Source organism: Sitodiplosis mosellana, unplaced genomic scaffold (assembly GCF_009176505.1).
Source record: "Sitodiplosis mosellana isolate CC-2019 unplaced genomic scaffold, AAFC_SMos_1.0 Smas_scaffold_1616, whole genome shotgun sequence".
Lineage (NCBI taxonomy): Eukaryota > Metazoa > Arthropoda > Insecta > Diptera > Cecidomyiidae > Sitodiplosis > Sitodiplosis mosellana.
In genome coordinates this window covers 1-19,355 of record NW_022596858.1, presented here as the reverse complement: position 1 = coordinate 19,355, position 19,355 = coordinate 1, and the positions used below count along the sequence as shown (strand labels likewise).

The 19,355-nt window shown below is 37.6% G+C and overlaps 2 protein-coding genes and 1 long non-coding RNA gene across 4 annotated transcripts; 1 reads left to right on the top strand and 2 right to left on the bottom strand.

The window, feature by feature from the left end:
- The first annotated feature begins 962 nt into the window (after positions 1 to 962).
- LOC129571208 (uncharacterized) lies at positions 963 to 2,504 on the top strand. The gene is made up of 3 exons (XR_008688231.1): positions 963 to 1,728; positions 1,801 to 2,215; positions 2,278 to 2,504. It is a non-coding gene; the product is annotated as an uncharacterized LOC129571208 (long non-coding RNA).
- Positions 2,505 to 5,331: 2,827 nt separating this feature from the next.
- LOC129571206 (putative uncharacterized protein DDB_G0277255) lies at positions 5,332 to 7,284 on the bottom strand. Of its 2 annotated transcripts, XM_055450975.1 has the most exons (3): positions 5,905 to 6,825; positions 5,625 to 5,835; positions 5,332 to 5,566 (listed from the first exon to the last, which is right to left on the bottom strand). In XM_055450975.1, exons 1-2 carry the CDS (start codon positions 6,793 to 6,795, stop codon positions 5,818 to 5,820), a joined length of 909 nt encoding a protein of 302 aa, XP_055306950.1. In that variant the 5' UTR covers positions 6,796 to 6,825; the 3' UTR covers positions 5,332 to 5,566; positions 5,625 to 5,817. The 2 variants fall into 2 exon arrangements, with proteins under 2 accessions (XP_055306950.1, XP_055306949.1); XM_055450974.1 differs by having other exon boundaries at positions 5,625 to 7,284.
- Positions 7,285 to 15,679: 8,395 nt separating this feature from the next.
- LOC129571207 (uncharacterized) lies at positions 15,680 to 18,247 on the bottom strand. Its single transcript, XM_055450976.1, has one exon. It carries the CDS (start codon positions 18,245 to 18,247, stop codon positions 15,680 to 15,682), a length of 2,568 nt encoding a protein of 855 aa, XP_055306951.1.
- Between the last annotated feature and the right edge of the window lie 1,108 nt (positions 18,248 to 19,355).

Here is a 19,355-nt window from a genome sequence, read left to right as displayed (position 1 = left end):
GTCACTCGCGCCTGCTATCGCCGGCTGTGATAATAAATAAATAAATAAATAACATTTTCGCTCCAACCTACTCATATGATTCCCATGTAATTAAGCGCATTGGGCTAATCCCATTTTTATAATCAACAACACATATACATGTACACCGAAGGTCCTGCATCTAAGCGTCTGACAGCTTACTTCTAGCGCTACTAGACAAGTGTCAAAAGTTGTGACACAGATCGTTCAATGTATTATTGAATCTTTTTTATATTTGTTAATAAAGTAGACAAAAAAATAAAAATGTCACGAATGTGCAAAATTGATTTTTGTGAGAGCGTAGCACGTGATAAACATCAATTTTATAAGTAAAAAATGTTTCTTTCATTACGGAACATTGTTGATGTGTTCAATTTGTCGCGTTCATGAGTGCGTCTAACGACGTAAAGAATTGAAATGAACTTCACTGAATGCGCTCATCGCAAATTCGTGTTTTACTTTGTTTTGCTAGTGTGGTGTAGGGGTTGTGATGTACACACGATAAATAAAGTATCCGACTCTTTGACGTTTATAATAAATGCTGATATAAAGGTATCAATATGTAGTATGTATGATACTATGTGCAATACTGTGTGTGCACGTGTGAGTCTGATATATGTAATGAGTGCAATCAAAGACGATGTGTTGAGTGTGAGGTGCGACGACAGACTAACTGTCGTGTGTCTTTATTAACATATTCATGTCGCATATTACACTGAAAAACAAGCACGGTTCTGCCAACCAAAAACGTTTATAATAAATACACAACATTAACGACACATTGTGGCCTGTTTAATACATACACATGCACGCCTCACTTTTAGCATCGCGCGTCGATCGTGTGCACATAAATGGAGAGCATAGACGGTTAACTGGTTTGTTGAAACAATACACGCACACCGTTAGACGAAAGGCAAAAGAGAGCAAGAACATCAATGCTAGGGGGAGAGATCAAAGAAAATAGCATAGTGAATATGAACAAATGTGCCGAAAAACATTAAATAAAACTTCGCTCTTGTGAATTTGATCTTTTGCTCTAAATATTTATAGTTTGACAGACTACATACAAATGAACGTGTATACTGCAAATATGACAAATATATTTGCGGCGAATTTGCAAGTGATTTTCTGCTTGACCATCGCTTTTTTTGCAATAGGCGAAATCAACAAACTGTCAGATTTTCAAAACAATAAACTGTCATTTATTTTTCAGTCTTCTATTTTTTCAGTAAATAATGGATTTCTGGCCGAAATTTGAACATTTCCTTGGAAATCGCATACCAAAATTTTTAATAAGTTTGCTGAAAACAAATGGCTATGAAAACGCCTTTTCATTGAAATTGTTAAATTGTGAAACAGTTGATTACTTAGAAAAATATGGTTTAAATGACTCAGAATATTCAAAGATTCACGATAAACTATTGCCTGGCCATCGAACATCTTTACTTGCTTTGCCGGAGTTAGTGCAAGAATTCCAACTTTCCTGTTCATTTGACGAAGCCACAAAATCTAATTCAGAGGATTCGAGATATTCATTTATTCTGCAACAATTAATTAAAACGGCTGAGCAAAATGCAGACAAAGACCCCAAGCATCGCCGATTTCCAGAGGAAATTCAACAGTTTGCTATATTGCTATACATAATGTGTGGTAAGGCTGCATATGAAATTCTTTCATGTAATCTCCCTTTGCCGAAGGCCAACACAGTTTGTAAGTTGAAATGACATTTAATGCCAAAGTGCATAAAAGCAGACTGAATAATTTGATTGTCAACATTTTTAGTGAGCTATATCAACAGAAAAAAAGAATGAATTACTGAAGGGGAGCTTCGATGCAAAGAATTGGCTACATATTTGGATAAAGTAAAAGCACCAAAAACGGTATGGCTTGCTGAAGACTCTTCCGGTATTGTCCCGAAGGTCACTTATGATTCCGTGACAAACCAAATGGTTGGTTTGGTATTACCGATTGACCCAGAAACGGGAATTCCAATCAAATTTTTCTTCACTCCAAAATCGGCACAAGACATCGAAGAATATTTCAAATTTCCAAAATCGACATTAGTGCATATTATTATGGCACAGCCTCTCAAGCCTGGCACTCCTCCATTTATTTTACAAATTTTTGGAGTAGACAACAAGCACACGTCTCAGGATATTGCACGTCGTTGGGAATTCACCAAAAAAGAGCTTGCGAAGTACGAAAAATCGAAATAATTGATTCATGTGTCTATTGATTAAATAATCATTGATATTATAGATGTAACATCAACGTTGCCGGTATATCGACGGATTTGACGCACGCGCGCTTACATGCATGAAATACAATTTGATCAATATGTCTAAAAGTGAAGACCCATTATCAAGTGCTACGAATGAACAAGAAACATCTTACGTACAGGATCCATCACATTGTGTAACCAAAGCGAGAAACAGGAATTTGAAACCCTCAAGCATTCTTCCCATGGGATTAAAACAGGTGTCAGCTTCACATTTGAAAACTTTAATTTGGACGACTACTAAGGATGACCACGGGCTTGTGATGAGTGATATTTGTCCACTAGATAGACAGAATATTGAGTCTTTCGAAAAGGTAGCCGACAAACGCGTTTTAGATTGCTTGCAGAAATTTGTTATTGACTCAGAAGCTACAGTTATGTATTTGAAAGTGTTCAAAGAAGTTAACTCAGCATTTATGGAGGAGGATTTAGCACCATTAGATAGAGTTTACCGATTATGGCACGGCCTGTATTTTTTACGAGCATGGAGAAAGTGGATACAAGATTCGAAAATTTACTCACTCAAGGACAACTTCATCTCGTATAATTTGTTTCATAGCATCGAAATCAACGCATATGGGATGCTTCATTTAATAACGAAATTCCGAAATGCCAATCAGCCCGATCTATTCTTGCCAACTTTATTCAGTAGTCAAACGTGCGAAAGTACGTTTAGACAGATGCGCTCCATCAATCAACTGGACGCGGATAAATTTTTCACTTCAAGAGCTGCTTCACATCGTTCATAGAATTGAGTTGATGAATGATATAATTTATTACAGATTAGCTGAACACAATGTGACTTTTCCAAGGCTTCAACGTAAAAATTTAAATCAAAAAATTTATACTCTGCCTTCAAACGAAGATATTCAGAAGGTTTTAGATCAGGCGCGTACGGCTGCTCTATTGGATGCGGTCAAAATTGGTATGCCATCCAATATGCGTGGTATAAAAATATGTCCAATTCCTAAAACATCATTGCCATTGGCACAGATTATTAACGATGAACTTGATTACGACGAAGAAAATGAATTTAATGAAAAAATTCCAAGCTGTAATAGTCTTAAAGACTATTCCTCACCACAGACGCAGGAAAGTTTAGACGCAAATAGTAAATTTGTACAGGTATATAATGAGGACGGTTCATCTAAGATTGTCTTGAAATCTTCCATCATTTGGATTCTAACCGAGTCGAAGGATAAACTTAGTCAGGATAGACTGCGACGTGTACAAGGTGTAGACAGAAGTTCTATGACACAAAAACGGAATAATTGTGATCAAATTGCTTCACACGCGAAGAAACTGCGGCTTCAGGACTTATATGTATCAAAAGTAATTGAAATCGGAGAATGGTGTTTCTTTCGCCATGAGGAAAAAACCACATCTAATGAAAAAAAACCTTTTGACAAGATTATTTTTGGTTCAGCACTTTCATTTAAGTACAACGAAGGTAAAACAGAAAAAGAAAAACAATATACTCGCGATTTTGTTCCCGTGACATTTGAAAGTACAAAGCTACAACCAACCAAGCCTCGGGGTATAAGTATATCAGCAAAATGGTATAAATGTGATTCCGAACTAAAACTACAGCCCATGGATGAATGCAACTTTTTTGTCGATATTGAAAACTACATCGCTACAGCCGCAACGCCAGAAATAGTATCTATTGATTCAAAATCTTACAGGGTCGCCGGAAATATTATTGAACTGAAAGAAAAATTACTTGAGTTGATAAATTAATCGTTGCAAATAATGAAACCAAGAAAAAAAGCGGATAAATAAAGAATAATGACTTTGCAAAACCATTTATTTGAAAATAAATTATTTGGTAAACTAACACAGTCCTTATTCCAAGAATTTATTAAATAGAAATACGTTTCGAAATTTTATTGATGAAAATAGTATCTTTGTCATTTTAGCAAAAATATAAATAAGCCTTAAACCAAGCCGCTTTTCATCTGTTTGTTTTTTTTTTCATTTCCCGATACTTTCATTATTCATTTTTATCTTCTATCAAATTTTTCTTTCTTTTCTTGAATTTTTGTTACATTTTTTATCGATGCTTAGCTATTTGATTTAGATTTTTCTTTGTATTACATTTTGGGACTTCAAAAAATTTAATTTTCCCGAAAAAAGTGTCATTTAATGTCAGCTTTAATGTTTGACAGGTTTACTTAAAGTATTTATGGGTCAACGAAAGCTATGAGATCCCAACTTTTTTTATTTTTAAATTTCCGTGTATGCTTTTTTTACTTGAAAGATTTCACGTGGAATCATTTTTCTGTTGTTAAATTTTCCTTACGGTTTTTTATCGATGCTTAAAACTTTATGTCAGAAAATAGTTCTTTCTAGTTTGTAGGATATGGTTTTTTTTCTTTTGTAACTTTGAATAGCCTTATTTTTTGACAGAATTGATCAAGGTTAACATTTAAATAAAAGAGATAACATATTTTAAAAACACACACGAAAAAAACCTTCGAATTGTATAAAGAAATACGTCTAATATATGCCGTTAGTAGGTTTCCTTCCAATATTCCCATGTATTGACAGGAATCCTACCAAACAACACATATACGCACATACAGTCATTGGCGCATACACAAACGTCATAGATGAGTTGACGTTTGTGTATGCGCCAATGACTGTACATGCGTATGTGTTTTGTTTAGTAGGATTCCTGTCATTATATGGGAATTTTGGATGGAAATCTACTAACGTCATATTTTAGACGTATTTCTTTGTTTGATTCAAAGGTTTTTTTCGTGTGTGAAGGCTTAAATTTATAGAAGTGATTCTAGAGTATTCAAAGCGCGATGACAAGTATGAGATTACAGTCTTAATTGGCGAATTATAGGAGATCCAAAATGTGACAACTATAAGTTGTTCACATTCATCGACTTATTTTATTTTGAACTTTCTCGAACATATGTATCTCCTTTCACTATGTAAAATTTCTTCAGTTCACTGTTACCCTACATTTTTTGTTATTTTGATTCTGATTGACTGCCATACATAAAAGTATGAAAAACGAATGATATATATATCATTATAGCTAATTCAGTCCAGTTATTAGCTATTAACACCTTCAAAATTGCCACTGGTGTTTCGCACCGTAAAATAAAAACGAAAATATATACGTGATTGAAAATCTTGATAAACGTTGTAATGCTTAGTTGTCATTCATCGTTTTTTCGTCACAAAGCTTTTTGACGTATGCTTCCAACGCATCCAATCTGTTTTCTACGCCAGAGACACGAACAGATAATAGACCTGAAATGCAGTGATTTAAAATATATTCCATTTTTTCTATACTCCATGATTTTCTTACTTGTTATAAATTCCATCGTTCCTTCATCAATTTCCTTCCGGCCGAGAGTGGCAGAGTCCATGCACATGAGGAGGATAACACGAACCATCCGCTTATCGTATTCGGTATTGTTTTTTTTCTCGACACAAAGGTTCCAGTCTTTGAACGATTTTATGACGTTGTCTGGAATTTCAAACATCTTCCCATTGATTTTTTACACTCTGCCCGTTTTCTATACAATTGAGGAAATAGGGAATGATTAAAAATTATACTAGAATATTTATTTTTGTCAAAGACATACGGTTTCATTGAACGGCAAATTGCCTGAAACAACATACTTTTCACGTTTGACAAGCCCGTCTATGGTGCTTCTCATTGGTTGGATGACCTGTCCTCTTACCCGCGTGATTATCATATCACCTTCCTCTTCAATCAAAAGTTCGTCATCAGTTGGAGTTGCCAACAACTCCTGCAGCTCATCATCGTTATTTATCGGTTCGAACAATGGAACAGGTTCACCTTTTATGGGTACGTAGACATTGATGCCTTCTGTTTGTTGCACAGCCGTATTTGCTTCCTGTTCGGTGGACTGTTGTGACACATTCGATTCGTAAAGATTAACCTCTTGGACAGCATTGTTTTGTGCCACATCATTTTCACTTGTTGCAGCTCCATTGGAATCGACACCATTTGTCTGTTGCAAAGGCGTATTTGCCTCGTGTTCGGTGGACCGTTGTGACACATTCGATTCGGAAAGATTAACCTCTTGGACAGCATTGTTTTGTGCCACATCATTTTCACTTGTTGCAGCTCCATTGGAATCGACACCATTTGTCGGTTGCAAAGACGTATTTGCCTCGTGTTCGGTGGACCGTTGTGACACATTCGATTCGGAAAGATTAACCTCTTGGACAGCATTGTTCTGTGCCACATCATTTTCACTTGCTGCAACTTCATCTTGACTACCGTCAAAACGACGTTCAACGTTTTGTGATTCAGTATTGTGCACGGCTGAATCGATCTGTGATCGAACGTTTGCACCGGCATCAACTAGTCGCATGCTTTGTTCTGAATTTGGTTCAATTTGCTCTTCAGTATTGTTAGCAAAATCTTCTTGGAAGTCGTTATTTTCATTGTTTCCAAAAATGGAACTACCAGAACTGTGCAAAGGATCCATTCCATGATCTGCCATGTCGATTGCATCATCAACTTCAAGTTCGTCAGTTGCGTCTACTTCTGGTGCGATGTTTGGAATTGGTTTCTCGAAGAGGCGTCGTTCATTGTAAATAGGTGCTCCAATTTGTCTACGCTTTGCAGCGTAAGTCCCGGCATCATCATAATTTTCTGAAAAAAGGATTTTTCTAAATAAAATACTGCTGCTTGCAAATGGTTGAACACACGTTTTTTTAAACTTACGTTTTACTTTCAAAATATTTCCCAAATAGCAGCCTTCATCTGGAAATTCACCATCGATGTTCATGTGGAATTTCGGTTCAAAATTTTCGTTCGGACGTCCTTGAACCATGGCTTCATTCTCAGCAGAAAAGAAGAACAAAAATTTCTGAGCAGTGTTGATTCGATTGTTTAAGAAGTTTTCCATGTGATCATTTAGTCCACGAATCCATTTTTCGGGAAGAACAACATTTTTGCCCGACTTTGTGAAATGCACGACATACCACATTTTAACAGAATCAAATTTTTCACTGTATCACTGTTATTTTTTAAAAACTCTTTGCCTGATGTTTTATAATGTGAGATAATTAATCGATTTGAATTAGATCTTAACTTCAAACACTGTAAATCAAACGCGATGTTTTCAGAACAATTTTCTATAAGTATAGTTTGTTGGTGAACGTAATATTTGCTTTACACACGTGATTGAGAGAATGTTCTGGAATGTCATTTGACAGCTAGCATTTGGCGCTAAATTTGGCGAATTCAATTCATGGAACATAAATGAGCTCATTCAATTCTCTAACGTCAAGGATTGTTCAATTTGAGTACATTTTCTAAACTATCACTTAAAGGAATTTCTACGGTATCATTTGCACCAGCTTCAGTCGAGCTTTCCGCTGTCGAATTTATCAATTGGTCAATTTCTTTGGCATTTTTAGCATTCACGCCACGCACAATGCTAGGATTATTGTTTTTTTCTTGATGTTCACCAGATCCACTTGCCACTTGAAGATTATTGTCTGTTGACTGCTGTGTACTTCCACCGTTTCCGTGAATATTTTTCAAATGTTTTTCTAAATTAGACACTTGCCAATGTTTGTTGAATATACATGAAACTTTAAATTCACATTTACTACACTTCACAATACACTTCAACACTTCGACATTAGCTCTGTTGACAGAAGTTTCAAACGGTTCCAAATTTTCTATTGGCAAAATGAAATCACGGAGAGAAATCTTTTTTGCGTATCGCTCCAATTTCTTTTTCAATGCTTTCTTCAATTGTTCTTCTGAAAAATTAGCTATGTCATTATTATTTTGATTTCTTCCACTGTGTTCAGTTGGTACTGGGAGCCTAGCTGGAAGCGACAGTGAAATATAATCACTGACTAGGTTCGGCAAAGCTAACAGAGTGGCTCGATGTCCGGGCAAAAACGAAAATGTCTGGAAACTTCTTTTATATATTGGATCCTTCTGAAGAATATTTGCTAGCTGTTCTATTGCGAACGATTCAATCGAATTAATTTTTTCTTCGTCGAGTTCTGATATTGCAATAGCATTATCATATCCACACCGTTTCAATATCAAAATCAGAATTGGTGGCAATTTGTCGCCTAAAAATTTTTGGAATTTTTTCCAAAAATCGTTCTTCGGCTGCAAATAAATATAAATATTTAGTTCTAATCGTAGAAAAAAAAAATTCGATCATTCCTTTCACAAACTCACCATAATTTACATTTTACTGACAATTTGCAGTGAATGTTCGGTAAAACTATTTGGCGACGTTCTATATGCTATGTGCTGTCATATAATACACCGTCAGAGTTCTGCAGCGAATTGAGGATAAGGCAGACTTTATTATTTGTGAACACATCTATGTAGTTGTGTTGTCAAATTTGCCGGCTGTCGCGCAAATATCGCAAATATTCTACATAGAAATCAAATACAGTGAATATCTAAGTGAATATCAACAATGAATTTGGTGCAACATACGGACAAATATCGTGAATGTATTTCAAATATTGAAGTTAAGTGTAAATATGGAATACACTGTCTAAATATAATGAAACAAAAGTGGCATATACAAATAAATTGCAAATACAGATATTTGCCATTGGATCTTTCCCCCTAGCATCAATGTGGTACGGAAGGCATATAAGAAAGTGAGACATGAAGAGGACGGCGTTTTGTTTCAAATCCTCCTCAGGGTCGAAATTCGCTTGCTCGTCTTTCCATTGATGTGTCACGCATACTCACAAGCAAGAGTGATTCACGCGTATGTTTATACATGTTCATGTCAGCTGGCCGAATGAGTAAGCGAATCACAACCAAAATATTATGACAAAACTCAAAGTCGTTACACATTTTTTTAATTTCAATTTCCAAAATGCAAACATTTTTCAAAATGAATCGTCCAAAATAAATTTTTCTGAAATAAAATGTTACACATTAAATGATATTTTTCCATGTTTCAATTCTTGCAATCATTTGTTTATGACAACAAACGCGTCAAACATTCTCACACAAGTGAAACAATTCATCTCAATAACAGCATCGTCACTGCTGTGTTTGTGTGTAATTCTTTCAATGCGAAATTCAGATGTGTGCAGGCGAATCGTTCGTCAAAGCCAGTGCGCAATTCACTCAGAGTGTGTGTGTGTGTGTGTGCTGATACAAACACAGTTGAGAAGAACGAACGAAGGGCGTAAATGGAGAACAAGAATATGAAAAAAGAATGTGCCGCTGAAGTGTTTAAGCATTACGCATATGAGAAAGTGAGACGAAGAAATAGAACGACGTTTGATTGCCAGTGCTAACGTATTAATACACATAGAAGTGCAGCTATCGCTTCTCAGAGTCGAAACTCGCTTGCTACTGATTTGTCAGTGAATATCCTATGCAGCAGTTTAGTGAGTGAGTCCCAATGAACATAAATGTATTGAAACAAACGCAGGGATTCCAGCAACTGTCAAATGGTCGGAAACTTTAATATTTGATAGTACATGATGACCCATCATCACGAAATGAACAAAAAAATATTCTTAAAGTAAGTTCATATCATCATTCATCACTGTGCAGCTAGGCTGTCCTGCCATTCACCGATTTTAAAACAACATAGCTCGTTTTATTCGTTACACGTTGTAGAACATTTCATAGAAGAAACTTTTTTGAAAAAATGATTCTCCGCGATCAAAATGAAGAAAAAGAAAATAATCAATTGAAAGGTTTCACATTAAACGGGCAAGATGGCGACTTCGAATACATTTCAATACTTTCACACATTGCTGTTAGCCGAGAAGCATCTATGCGATACTTCTTACTCATAACGACACACGCTGAGCGTGTGTTTGTTCTTAAACGATTATTCACGGATTATTCAAAGACCATTGCAAATTTTATCATAAAAATCAAAGGGCTATCCGAAGGGTTGTAACAGTGATATGATCGGCACATGAGCACCATCTCTACTGATTGCCATTATTGCAATGTAAACGAATAGAATGTCTACTTCTTCTTCTTCCTTTTCTCAATATCAATTTCATGCTACTTATGGTAACTCTCCGTAATCATTAGAGGTGGCGCTACTTATGCGCATCAATTGACTTTTGCATTGGTTCTTATGTACTGTGCGTGCCTTTTGGGGCTAGCATATCCGCTAGGTTTTAGTCGGTTGATATTGAACCTAAAAAAAAGTTCTCAGTGCTTTCAGCGCTTCAAACTAAACCGTCATGAATCTGACTTTTTTCAAAACAAAATAATCCAAAACAATTTTTATAATAAAAAAAATGTAGAAAAAAGTTGTAAATTCAATTTCTCAACACACAGTTTATAAAAAATATTTTATTTGCATCAATAAAACTTAGGAAAACTACAATTATTTCACTGCAAACGATTCCCACTTGAAATTTGAAACAACAACACACTTGTCACTTGTCAATATGGCGAATGGGTGTTGTAACGGATTTTCGTTAGATGTCGCTGTTAGTTTCGAAGTTTCAAACTTCAAATGGGAATCGTTTGCAGTAGAATAATTGTTGTTTTTCTAAGTTTTATTGATGCAAATAATTTTTTTATAAACTGTGTGTTGAGAAATTGAATTTACAGTTTTAGTTTACCTTTTTTTTATTCGAAGATGTTTTTTTATTAAAAAAAAAGTCAGATTCATAACGGATTTGTTTGCGGCGATGGTAGCGATTCAAGCGGCATATGAACGCCACTAAAGCGGCCTTTTAAATTTTATGACAAATTTCATAGTTCATATTGCGAACGTATTTAAATCTAGTTACCGTTGTTGTGTAGAACTAATACCGTTCGTCGTGAGACAAATATATCAATGAATGGATGCAATAGTAAATGTCTGGATTGTCACATGAAAACGCGCCGTTTTCAAATTGGTATAGAAATTTAATTTTTATGTGCCGATTTGGAATCGGCATGTTTTTGTGTAACGTTTCAGAAAAATGCGCCGTTTTCAAATCGATACGTTTTTATGAATTGTCAAACAAAAACACACCGATTCACTCCAACATCACATACACTAAATTCCTTTGGTGCACACGTTGTTTTTTCATTCCATCTGAACAAACACAAAAGTAGTGTGTTGGGCTAAAGCTGCTTTCGAAAATGATTATTCGTTTGTTGTGTGACGTTTCGATCTTATTAGGAGCATCATCAGGCTGGAGAACAAAAATGTACACACAAAAATGAGTAAGTGTTGAAACAATTGGCAACAGCCGAAAATAACCAAATTACGAACCAGTTACATCTGAATTTAAAATGTTTTCGAACGTATTCCATTTTTTTCTATCGATTTCCACAAATTGTATCAGCTACACGTGTCCATCAGAGGAATTTTGTTATTGAGCTTCATTTAGTGTCTGAATATGATTACACTATGCAACAACAAGAAACAACCACAGAGAAGGGAACTTATTTACGAAGTTTTTTGGGCCCACTTTATCCAAATCTGGCGTTAGTTTTTCCTGGCACGTCTAGTTTTTAAGATATCAGATTTGGATTGAGTGAGCCAAAAAAAACCTTGGAAATGATTCTCCTCTTTTTGGGAAAATTTCGTTTTCGAAATTTGTTGCATAGTGTTAGTAGACCTCAATTCATAAATTCCATAAGTGAAAAATACCACAATTCATCAATTATTGAATGCATGGCACGTGTCAGCTATTAGTAGATGAATGGTTTAAAAGAGGCAGCACCGCACGGGGAAGACAAAACGAATTCAAACGATCTTCTAAAGGATTACAAGACGGTTCTCTACTATCATTGTGCAACAGATTAAAACTCTGTTTGGTTGGCAAATTAAAATGAATCTACTACACGGTTTGTTTTCGGTGCTATTTATCATTGAATTTTCTGTAAGTTTTTTTCTATTACTTTATTATTTTCACTTTTATCCAATAAAATACGATATTTCTGTAAAAATGAAAATAAAAACGAAATTTCTTTTTCTAGGAACTTCAAGGAAAATGTAAGATATTTTTAGATTTCGAATTAGCTTTTTATGAATCCAAAAATTTTTTTCAGACTTTTACCATATTCAATTCCAAATTTCAACTTTTTTTCTAATGAACAGATGGCTTTTTCTCGCAAGCTCTTCTTAAGGGCGAAGTGATTGAAAACATGTCACAGGCAAAGTTTGTAGCTGGAATCCATATCCCCGCAAGTAAGTCTGCTTTAGAATCATTTTAATTTTTTTGTGTGTGAATTTTTGTCCGAAAAATTCAAATATTCTATCAATTTTGCTAGGGGCTCACCACGTTTCAGAAAATTGAAAATAATACTAGATTTTATATTTTTTTTCGAAAAATATATTATTTACAACTGTGAAATTTTTTCGAACTTTCTCCAGAAACGATTCTCTGCAAATGATAACTCTCAATTGTGCGTTGTTATCAAAGAGAATATGCATTTCTGTCGTTTTACCATCCGGCATATACAACAGTGGGCACAACTACCATTTGGTTTGACGTTTTGCTATTAAGTTAGTTTGAGTAACTTAAAAGTATGTTAAGTAACAGTAAAGCCGCTGAGCTTCACATCAAGTCTACTGTTAAGTAGAATTACCACTTATATTGAACGGAAAAATATTGAACCAAGTAGTTAGTACCATAATGATTTCTACAAAACTCAATAGATGTCGTTAGGGTCTTGCATGGGCCCTACGCGTTTTACTGTCAGAAAATTCATCACATTGTGGTGGTTAAATGTATCGTTCATTGTGGATTATAGATTTAGTCAAATATTTGAGTCAACATACAGATGGTATTAAAACTGAATGATAGTGTTGCGAGCACACACTTCATACTTACATTTTCACTGGCGAAATCTTTCTCTCTTCCTATAAAAACTTATAAGCTATTTTTACTGTAAAGGAAAAGCACTTAGTTCTAGGTAGGAATAAAAAGGTGGTAGGTTTTTCACTATTAATTTCGTTCTTTATTTTCCGACTTTATGGGAAAAGCCGCTATGGCATAAAAACCCATGCTCCATGCTCATATGAAATGCGCGCTCGCTCTGAGCACAACCTCTCGCTCTCGTGGACTGTCGTCGACTCAATTCAATCCGTTCCACTCAACAAGCGCAAAGCACTAAGATTCGCGCACATACATACACAAATCAAACACCGAACATACCGCGCTGGCTCTGTTCGGTACACTCCCCGATGTAAATTTGCATCAAATTTACATTAATCATTTTGTTTGCCGCACACTAGGCTGTTATGTTTCGTGTTGCACCGTTTACAAACGCCCTGTTTGCAGTCAGCGGTTTTATGTGATGGAGAGAAACAATTTCCGCACAATTTGTTGCGTTTCAGCACAGAAACCTTCTCAGACAATTTCGATGCCTTAAACATCTCGCACCGGTGGAGAAAATGGTCTTTATGGCAATAGGGGCAAACCGCTTTCTTCTTTTTCGCTTGAGGCAATGCACTGGCTCCTGGACTTGATGTAGACGGCGATGCCTCCCCACGAATTCGTCGTTCCTGTCTCTGACGAGCCACAGCTTCTAGATGATTTTGCGCTGCTTTTAGCATGCTCGAACGTTTTAACAGGAAATTCATCATGTCATCCAAGGTTGGCTCCGTTTGTTCTAATTGAAACAACCAAATTTGACGGCTCATTTCGTCCATGCGATTTTGCACCAATGCCATGAGCATCTTCTGAACTTGCGCCGTAGACAAATGCATTTGTGCTGCCTGCACCTGCACTTCAGTGATTGTGTGAAGCACACGATCCAGTAAAGCCGCATTTGGTTCCACCAATTGAGGCAAATCAAAAAACGGACGCACCAGTTGCTCGTATTGGATATATGGCAAACTATTGATGTCTGCCCAAGTACTATCCTCGTCCCAATCGGCGCAATCCAGCCCAACTGCAGCAACAAGCACCTTACGTTGCTTTGGCACCGCTCCAGTCGATTCTCCCGTAGCACCCGGCAACTCACTTTCAGCCGGCGTTTTGCTATCGAATGCACTTGTTTCCATCGTCGGAATTTCACCACCAACTGCGCCTTCGTTATTTTCACGCAATGGCTGCTGGCTGGCTGGTTGGCGAATGATTAACAAATCACTGTCAATCTGCACGAAATTGCCTTCGCCTATCGGTACATTTTGCACTGACGCACTTTGCACTTGTTCGATGGTGGCAGAATTTTCTTCCTGCTCCGTTTCCATTTGCTCTTCGCTGAGCGATGGTTGTTCATTGATTGGCGCTGGCACCAATCTTTCCGCAATTTGGCCGATAATCTCTAAGCCTGCCCCATGGAAAATTCGTTGTGCGCCAACATAATTACCGAAATTGTCCGGCAATTCTTTTTCCTCCTCGTCTAACAGACGATGGTCTTCAAAAAAGGACCAATACGCTTGGTTGAGTTGATCAAGAAGCACTTCTGGTAGTTCTTCACCATTGTCGAGGCGCAATCTGCGCAGCATCTCCTCTACTTCATTGATAAATTTTTGGCTCATCTTTTTGGAAAAAACAAACAAAAAGAATCAGACACAATACGAAAATCCGTGCACTTGCTCTCCCCTTTTTCTTTACACAAAAGTCAATAATTTCACCATAAATGGTAAATGCACTAACACGGGATTTTTTTTGCTCAAATGTTTGTAAAACAAAACCAAAAAATTCGTCTTTTAATTTATTTTCAGAAACACAATGCACAAATTTAATTGATTCCTTTCTTCTCGAATCGCACTGATTAATTAAATTCTCCACAAATCTCGAATTTGCTTTTCTTTTCCGTACAAAAATAGTCCGTCAAAAATAATAAGGTACGTTTTTAAGGCACAACTAATCACGGTGAAATACTGAAACAGAATGCTGTCGCAAGATCGTTCTGCAGCTACTTTCACTTTCGCTGGCACATTGCGCTCTACAATTTGTCATCATCGATATTCTATCGAATTGCTCTATCCTTGTCTCACAAATGAAGATTCCTGCACAGTCCGATCATCATGCGCTTGGCGACAAACATCGTCTCGCTCAACCACTTATACGCTCTGTGCGGTGCGGTTCTTCTAAGAATCAGAATTCTCGAGCACAACTCAGCACAACGGTTTCTGTCAAAGCAATAAAATGCGTGACAAATGGCCTGCTTTGATTGTTGCAACCCGACACCAAACGGATTTTTTGGCTGTGCTGCTGCTTCACTATACGAATTCTCTGCTCGAGATTTCGGTTAACAGCATACTAGAATACAATGTATGCGTTGTTTCGCACTGTAACGACGGTCACACGCTCTGAGTGTGCACAATCGTGTTTATTTTGTTTCCCGAACCAAACATTTTTCTTCGAATTGTTTCTGCTCTCAGCTAAGTAATCAAACCGATTCGTTTTGGACTTTCTGTATACACACTGGTTCATGTTTTTTCTTGTTCAGCACTTTTACTGCTCTTGCTCAAAACAGACACGGTTTGATTTCATGAAATCAATGCCCGTGATTGATTTATAGAATTTCATAATTCCAGCATTCAAATGCTCAACTGGAATTTCATGCGCTGGTTCAACTGGCAACAGCCGAATTTTTTGAACCGGTCTTACCAATGTTTTTTGTTTATCGTCTTTCGACGGCAACAGCAAAACAACGGATCGCACTAATCCGTCTTTACTCTGAATCAGCTCTTTGATTCGACCGAATTGCCATTGCGCTGGCGATAAATTTTCATCTTTTATGAGCACGAGTTGCCCCGTTTTGAATGACTGTTCTCTGAGCCATACTTTTCTCGGCAGCAACGTAGACAAATAATCAGCTTGCCAGCTTTTCCAAAATGCTTGCAGCATTTGTTGTTGCTCTTCACGCACTCTTTTTAACGAATAATCTGATTTTGCCGGTGCTGCAATTGGCGGTGGCAAAACAAATGATTCGCCAATAAGAAAATGGCCAGGCGTTATTGCCTGCGTATCGCTCGGATCATCGCTCAGCGCGTAGAGCGGGCGCGAATTGAGCACAGCCTCAATTTGCACCAAAAACGTGATTAATTGCTCGTAAGTGTAGCTCTTGGCACCTATAACACGTTTCAAATGATATTTTGCCGATTTGACGGCCGCCTCATATATTCCTCCTTGATGCGGCGCCGCTGGTTTCATGAAAACCCATTGCGTGCCTTTCTTATTCACATGCTCCATTACTTCTGGAGAAGTCCAGTTACGGAATGCACATTTAATTTCCTTCATAGCACCAACAAAAGAAGTTCCGTTGTCGCTAAACAATTTGTTGCAATGCCCTCGCCTCGCTATGAACCGATCGAAGCACGCAATAAAAGCGGCCGCAGACAAATCTGTGACTGCATCGATATGAATTGCTCTGGTCACCATGCATACAAAAATGGCTATCCAGCACTTCCTCTTATTGGACCGACTTTTGTATCTTTCCAAAAGTTCGAACGGACCAGCATAATCGACACCAGTTATTAAAAACGGACGATTCTGCCTCACGCGATCAGCTGGCAGCTCTGCCATTAGTTGAGTCTCAAAATGCTTAGCATACCGGATGCATGTTATGCAATTGCTTAAGTATGAGCGCAGCTCCAGCCTCAAACGCGGGATCCAAAAATTCGCACGAATATATTGGAGCATCAGTTGTATGGAGCCATGCTTCGTTGCACTGTGCGCTTCCCATGCAATGAGATAACTCAAGCGAGATTTTGACGGAATGATTACTGGATGTTTTGCATCATATGGTAAATCCGAACCGCCTAATCGACCACCGGCACGGATAATTCCATCTTTATCCATAAATGGGCGCAAATTTAACAAATGGCTCTTAGCTGGAAATTCTTCTCTATCTTCATCGGCGTTACTTCCCTTGTAATGCTCATATTCCAAAGGAAACGAACGCATTTGCTCTTCTTGAATGAAGAATTGGAGCGCGGCTCTGCGCTCTTCTTCCGTTGTTAGTGATATGAAATTGCAATAATTTCCAGTCAACTTCTTCAGGTCTACTATTTGCTTATGCTTAATCCGATTTTTATCCTTGCAAAATCGGACAAAACGCATCGCGTAAGCAAGAATGCGCGTCAACTTATTCAAGTTATTTGAATAATCAATTAACGGCACTCTCTCCTTCATTATAGGCACATATATTTCCAATTTCTTGCTTCGCACTGAAACAGCATTTGATCTCAAAACCTTAACTTCCGCTTGCACATCAGCAGATGGTTTAACCGAATGAATTTTCAACGGCTCTGGCCATTCGGCTTGCGGCTTAGAAAGCCACGATGGCCCATGCCACCACAAATCATTCTTTACAAGGCCGCTTGGTGGCACTCCTCGACTAATTAGATCAGCCGGATTATCACTAGTTCGCACATGAAACCAATCATTTATCGTACTGACTTCGTGAATCTTTTTCACTCGATTCGCAACAAATACTTTTAGCTCGTGTACCAGTTTGCTTATCCATTGAAGCGCTGTGCTACTATCTGTCCACAAACGAAACGGTACATTTTGCAATTCCATTGCCTCTCTTACAATTGCAAAGTAACGGCTTAATAGCTCAGCCGCCGACAATTCCAACCTTGGAATTGATACTCCCGTTGGTTGCTCTTTCCCTTTCGGAGTTTTCTCTGCTTTAAGCTGTGGTGCAATTTTCGATTTAGAGGCAATCAAATTGCATTGAATCTCCCCGGTCAATTTCTCTATTCTCAAATAAAGACTACACCCATAGCATTTGCTCGAAGCATCGGCGAAGCCATGCAATTGCACATTTACATCGCTACTCATTCCAAACCAACGCGGAATTTGGATTTTCTCCAAATGCAATATTTGGTTCCAAATTGTATTCCATTCACAAACATATTCTAATGGAACTGGCTCATCCCATCCCATTTTCAAATTCCACAAATCACGCATTAGCAATTTTGTTAGCGTAATTACCGGTGCGATAAATCCATTAGGATCATACAAACGACCAATTTTGCTCAAAATTGATCTCTTTGTTAGCTCTTTGGTCATCTCGGGCTCACGTACTTCATACGTAATTGCATCAGTTGTTTTGGTTTATTTCAGCCCGAGCACTGCTGTTTCGTTATACTCATCAAACGAAACCGACGCATGCTCGCCTTCGAGTTCTTTGACCAAACATTCGCTATTGGAGCGCCATTTGCACAGAGGAAAACCGGATTTTTCCAACACCAATCTCATTTCTTTTGCTAATTTTATAGCACTTTTTTCATCGCTCGCACCGGTGGTACAGTCATCCATATAGAAATCATTCCGAATGGCATGTACTGCTTCCGGAAATTCATTTCCCAATGCTGCTGCACCTTCCAACATTGCTCTTATTGCCAAATATGGAGAAGATGATAGCCCAAAAGTGACCACCACCAACCAATATTCCTTGAGTGGATCGGTGGGGCTCTCTCGCCAAAATATACGCTGTAAATTCCATTGTTTCCGATTCACTTTCACTTGTAAATACATTGATTTAATATCTGCACTTATGGTAATTCGATGCCGACGGAAACGCATTATTGTCTCTTGTAAATCTCGTTGCAATTTCGGCCCAACGAATTGCGCATCATTTAACGATATGCCCTTATCGGTTAGACAGCTAGCATCATAAACGATCCGAAATTTACCTGACGTGCGCACTGCATGATGAGGTATATAATAAACCATTTCATCCGGCTCTGGAGGAACATTTACTTCTACAATATAACCCTTCGCTATATTATCCCGAATTCGCTCGATATAGTCACTTCGGAAACGACGAAGTGCTGCTGCTCTGGAGCTACCGAGCTCTTGTATCGTAGGCTTGATTGGAATTGATACAGTGTGTCCAGGGCCGTAGCCAGGATTTTTCCTAGGAAAGTGTGGTTCCACTTTACCAAGTGATAACTTGCCCCGAAAAAACAACTATTTTGAAAAAAAAAGTGGGCTGGCTTTTGGACATTTTTCAAGTTATTGGTCAAAAACCTCGAAAATTCGCGAAAAATCGAAATTTCAAAAAGTGGTCCGATTTGGATGAAAATTGGTACACAATATAAGTGGGGCAATAGAAGAATTTTGGCATTTAAACTGGTCCAAAAAACTGATCCGAACTGGTCCGAAATTGTAAAAA